This window comes from Salvelinus sp. IW2-2015, unplaced genomic scaffold (assembly GCF_002910315.2).
Source record: "Salvelinus sp. IW2-2015 unplaced genomic scaffold, ASM291031v2 Un_scaffold4448, whole genome shotgun sequence".
Lineage (NCBI taxonomy): Eukaryota > Metazoa > Chordata > Actinopteri > Salmoniformes > Salmonidae > Salvelinus > Salvelinus sp. IW2-2015.
Genome location: NW_019945718.1, coordinates 11,123 through 16,988, shown reverse-complemented (window position 1 = coordinate 16,988; position 5,866 = coordinate 11,123). Strand labels below are relative to the sequence as shown.

The 5,866-nt window shown below is 41.6% G+C and overlaps 1 protein-coding gene across 1 annotated transcript; it reads right to left on the bottom strand.

The window, feature by feature from the left end:
- Positions 1-914: 914 nt before the first annotated feature.
- LOC112077305 (zinc finger protein ZFP2-like) lies at positions 915-2,949 on the bottom strand. The gene is made up of 2 exons (XM_024143836.2): positions 2,473-2,949; positions 915-2,185 (listed from the first exon to the last, which is right to left on the bottom strand). Exons 1-2 carry the CDS (start codon positions 2,840-2,842, stop codon positions 981-983), a joined length of 1,575 nt encoding a protein of 524 aa, XP_023999604.2. The 5' UTR covers positions 2,843-2,949; the 3' UTR covers positions 915-980.
- Positions 2,950-5,866: the final 2,917 nt, after the last annotated feature.

The window sequence follows — 5,866 nt, the reverse complement described above, 5'->3', positions numbered from 1 at the left end:
GGTCGCTGAAAGCTCCTGCAGTTTGCACCAGTCTATTCTGCCTTTGAGAAGAGGACACTATTAGCTGAGCAAAATTAATTTAATTCTCTTCGTTCATGATCAGATTGCCTAATAAGTATATCCCAATCTATATGTGGGCAGTTCCTCCAGTGACTCCCTATTAAGTGTTTCATTCTAGTCCATGAACATGAACCCTAATGAACCTTAGACTACAGAGCTGGTATGTACAGCACACTGGTGCAAATCTTGAAGTTTAGATCAATCAAATGCCTCCCTAGATCACTAAAGTACCTGAGAAAATAGATACACCTAATGCTATGCACTACATCAACATTTCATGCTTGCAATTAATTAAGAAAAAAGAAAGGGCATATATTCCTAGAAATAAAAATGACAGCTAGATTTAGGGAATGGAGACTGTTTTTAATGCCCTTCTCATATTGTCTTGAAAGACTCTTCCCTATATGGAACAACTGTTCATGTTGTCATGAGGTTTTTTGTCGGGTTGTCATTATTGTTTTCTCCCTCGTGTTGAATGTTCTTCTCGTATCTTCTGGGAGTCATCCATTTTAAGCATTTAGCAGCAATCATTGCATATGTATGTGTTTCATAAAACAATTGTATGGTTTTCTCTCCTGTGTCAATTGACTTTCTGCATTTACATTTTGGTCATTAGTTGACACACTTACCCAGAGCAAACTTTACAGTCAGTGTATTTCAAAAACAGGTAAAACAACCACATATAGAACGTTTGCAAAATTGTTGAGACTGCAAGAAAAATATTTCCTCATAAAGCGGCTGAATGAAACATGTATCACAAACAAGGTCCACTGCAGTTTTTCACACTTAAAGTATTCCTGCATTTCATTATGCCGTGCCAAAACTCCAGTCTTGCAAAAGCCTCTGCATCATGGCAGTGACGCCTTCTTTCCATGTGAAATCTCATGCGTGTTGACTGGGTGCTAGTGCTGAAATACATGTCACAAAGACGGCAATGATATGGTTTTTCCCAAGTGGATCTTCATGTGCAGTTTCCGGTGATAATTCTGCTTGAATCCTTGGCCACAATATTGGCACTTATATGGTTTCACCCCTGTATGAGTCCTCATGTGAACTGTCAGATCAGGGTTTCTTATGAAACATTTTCCGCATAAACGACAGCAAAATGGCCTCTCCCCTGTGTGAATCTTCATGTGTGTGTTCATATAAGATTTACTGCTGAAACATTTCCCACAAACAGGGCAGCAATGCGGTTTCTCCCCAGAGTGGCTCTTCATATGCACAGCCAGGTTTCCACTCTGACTGAATCCTTTGCCACAAAACTGGCAGCGGTACGGTCTCTCCCCTGTATGAATCCTCTTGTGCGCTGTGAGATCTGGATTTTTTCTGAAACACTTGCCACAATCAGGACAGCGAAACGATTTCTCCCCTGGGTGAACCTTCATATGATCATTCAGCTCAGCACTCCCAGGGAAAAATGTACCACAAACATGACAAACTCTAGCTCCAACGTGGGTTTCTATATGATCTAACATGCTTTCTGTGGACTCTAAGTGTATTCCACACACACCACATAGACATTCTTTGTCCTGTGCATGCTTTCTTGCATGATTCACTAAAGAAGCTAAGTAGGAGAAATACATTCCACAAAATTTACAGTGGATATAGGCACTTTGTTTTCTTACTGTCTGTGATCTCTTTGATGGTGATCTCTTGGATTTAAGTGGCTTTGAACCTGACAGAGGTCTACTCTCTACCCCTTTGACACATTTCATGTTTTTACTCTGAGCTGCAGAAGACTCTGTATCTTCTGCAAAGAGGGGCTGAGACTCACGGGATGGTTCTGATACTCCATTGTCTTCTGCATCAAGTTCTGGTTTGATCTGTATCATGTTCTGTTCAGTGGATGTGCTGTGTAGAGAGTAGTTCCTCTGTGCAGTCGAGGTGCTGGGAAGACAGTACGTCTCTTCGTAGTCTTCACTTTGGGTTTCATAAAGAAGTGAGGACTGAGTCAGGTCCTGGTGGTTGGAGTCATTTTTCAAAGATGACTCTAGTTCCTCCGGTTCCTCTTTTATCTGTATGTAATGTGGGTCTTCCTGCCCCAGACTGGGGCTCCACTCCTGCTCACAGTGTTGCTGCTCAGGGAACACCTTTTCAGATACAGGGTGAGTGGGCTGTTGGATGTCTGGAGGGAAGGATAGAGAATTAAATAAAACATCTAAAATGTTGACATGAATAGTATTCTAGTTAGTATCTAAATACCTAGCTAGCTACCACAGCTGATAGCTGTTATATTTTAAACGTTCTTTGCATTTGTCAAGTGGTCAATAACATGATTTATCAACCAAAACCAATGACAATGTAGCTAACATAGCTAGCTACATTGTCATTGGTTGATAAATCATGACATTGACCACTTGACACATGCAACGAACGTTTAAAATATAACAGCTATCAGCCTCAGCCACACACCTATTCTGTGTAATAGTATATCTGGTTTAATAACGATATCCAGCATGCTACGCAGACGGCTGTTCTCTTCCTGGTACTCTGCTATTGTTTCTTCAACGACGCCGAATATCTCCTCAGCTGCCATTGTCAATCTCTGGTTGAGAAACACTCTCAAAAACTCTATTTTAGACATTTTTAGAGGAGAAACGTTGGGCAGCTTGCTAGCGAAATCACAGGTACATTTGCAACAACATAGCGTAGACACCGTAAGCGTTAAACAAAGGAGGGCGTTCCTTTGAGCACGGCGGCAAACACATGTTGCACTATCGCCACCTGCTGGAACGGAATGTGACTTCGGTCTTTCAAATTCTTGTATTTTTTTCTCGTCCATAAAGCTTATCTGGGAAGGGGAAACATAGTCAGTTGTATGTGGGCAATTTCACGCCATATGTATTGATTCTAAATCAAATAAAACATGAACATTAAAAATAAAGTTGAGAATGTAAACATTATATTTTCGAGGACGGGTGAAATAATGGATGTTGAAATCAAAAACCAAACAATAGAAAGCAAAATGTATAGAATTATAAACAAAAAATAATACATTTTTATTTTATTTATTTCACCTTTATTTAACCAGGTAGGCTAGTTGAGAACAAGTTCTCATTTGCAACTGCGACCTGGCCAAGATAAAGCATAGCAGTTCGACACATACAACAACACAGAGTTACACATGGAATAAACAAATCATACACTCAATAATACAGTAGAACAAAAGAAAACAAAAAGTTTATATACAGAGAGTGCAAATGAGGTAAGATAAGGGAGTTAAGGCAATAAATAGGCCATGGTGGCGAAGTAATTACAATATAGCAATTAAACACTGGAATGGTAGATGTGCAGAAGATGAATGTGCAAGTAGAGATACTGGGGTGCAAAGGAGCAAGATAAATAAATAAATACAGTATGGGGATGAGGTAGGTAGATAGATGGGCTGTTTACAGATGGGTTATGTACAGGTGCAGTGATCTGTGAGCTGCTCTGACAGCTGGTGCTTAAAGCTAGTGAGGGAGATATGAGTCTCCAGCTTCAGAGATTTTTGCAGTTCGTTCCAGTCATTGGCAGCAGAGAACTGGAAGGAAAGACGACCAAAGGAGGAATTGGCTTTGGGGATGACCAGTGAGATATACCTGCTGGAGCCCGTGCTACGAGTGGGTGCTGCTATGGTGACCAGCGAGCTGAGATAAGGCGGGGCTTTACCCAGCAGAGACTTGTTGATAACCTGTAGCCAGTGGGTTTGGCGACGAGTATGAAGCGAGGGCCAACCAACGAGAGCGTACAGGTCGCAATGGTGGGTAGTATATGGGGCTTTGGTGACAAAACGGATGGCACTGTGATAGACTGCATCCAGTTTGTTGAGTAGAGTGTTGGAGGCTATTTTATAGATGACATCACCGAAGTCGAGGATCGGTAGGATGGTCAGTTTTACGAGGGTATGGTTGGCAGCATGAGTGAAGGATGCTTTGTTGCGATATAGGAAGCCGATTCTAGATTTAATTTTGGATTGGAGATGCTTAATGTGAGTCTGGAAGGAGAGTTTACAGTCTAACCAGACACCTAGGTATTTGTAGTTGTCCACGTATTCTAAGTCAGAGCCGTCCAGAGACATCAAAAGCAAAACCCCCAAAACTTGTAGGTGTTGGTAACTGGTTCGCCATACACCTGCGCTGAACGTTGCCCAACAGGTAAGCCTGTCTGTCATGTTCATTGATTGGGTTAAAACGAACCTTCGCTCCAAAACTAGCGGACCAATGGAGACTCGTTGTCTAGGCCTCCCTCTAAACCACGCCCTTCACGGAAAAATAATGCCAAAACTCGCAATCGAAAAGACTGGCAGTGAAAGCAAAGAAACAGACATCAAAAGCAAATATACAAGTAGCGTAACCAAAAGGTAGTACATGCAGGCAAGAGCGTATGCAAAATGTATTCAATAGGGAAAGTTTAACCGAAAACGATTTTTGCATTCGTTTTCAAATATATATATATTTTTATAATTTGTCATAGAGTTTTGCTCTCGCTTTAAAATTATTTGCTTACACGTTTTTGGGTTTTGCTTTTGATGTCTTATTTTTGTTTATAATTCTATACATTTTGCTTTCAATTGTTTGGTTTTTGATTTCACCCGTCCTAGAAAATATAATGTTTACATTCTCAACTTTATTTTTCATGTTCACGATTTATTTTATTTTGAATTCAATACATATGGCGTGAAATTGACCCCATACAGTTGCACATTTGAATGCATTGAACCGAAATGTGTCTCCCCATTTAACCCAACCCCTCTGAATCAGAGAGGTGCGAGGGGCTGCCTTAATCGACATCCACGTCATCGACACCCGGCCCTTACGAAAAAAGATTGCAGTCAGAGTGCAGTATACAGCAAATACTGCGTACAAAATAACAGCTTTTTTTTTACTGCAGAAATGTTGCCTGTAATTGCAGTTAGAGTGCTGTATAACTACAGTCCAACTGCAGTTATTCTGCATCCAAAATACCACAGTGAATTGCAGTTACTGCACTTTCAAAACTGCAATCATTTTTTGTAAGGGGGGAGCAGTTGTTGGGGGTTAATTGCTCTTCTCAAGGGCAGAACAGCATATTTTTCCACCTTTCCAGCTCAAGGATTCAAATCAGCAACCTTTTGGGTACTGGACCAACCGCTTAACAGCTAGGCTACCTTGTTTTTCCAATCAATGAGCTGTATAATGCTTCTTATTTTAATAGGTCAGTGTTGCCCCTGGATACAGCATTATTCCTTTTTTTAAATTTACACCCTTTTCCTCCCCAATTTCGTGATATCCAATTGCGATCCAATTACGATCTTGTCTCATCGCTGTAACTCCCCAACAGGCCCGGGAAAGGCATAGGTCTAGTCATGTATCCTCCGAAACATGACCTGCCAAACCGCGCTTTATAATACCCGCCTGCTTAACCCGGAAGCCACCCGCACCAATGTGTACTGTTCAACTGACAACCGAAGTCAGCCTATAGGCGCCCAGCGCGCCACAGGGAGTTGCTAGAGTGGGATGAGGCAAGTAAAGCCCCCCTGGCCAAACCCTTTTCCAACCTGGACGACACTGGGGCAATTGTGCACCACCCTATGGGATTCCCGATCGAACCCAGGTCTGTAGTGATGCCTCAAGCCCCTGGATACTGCTTTTATCAATCCTAACCATCTCAGGTCTATGATTACAGGAGTACACAATAGGCATATTCTTCATCACATCCTTATGGGCCTTGGCCACTCCAGAGCCATGTATTTAGAATATCTAAATACATGGCTCTGGGCCTCACTATAACCTTAAAGGCAGCATATACTAAAACAATCTGCTGTACACTAATTGTTAACACTCAC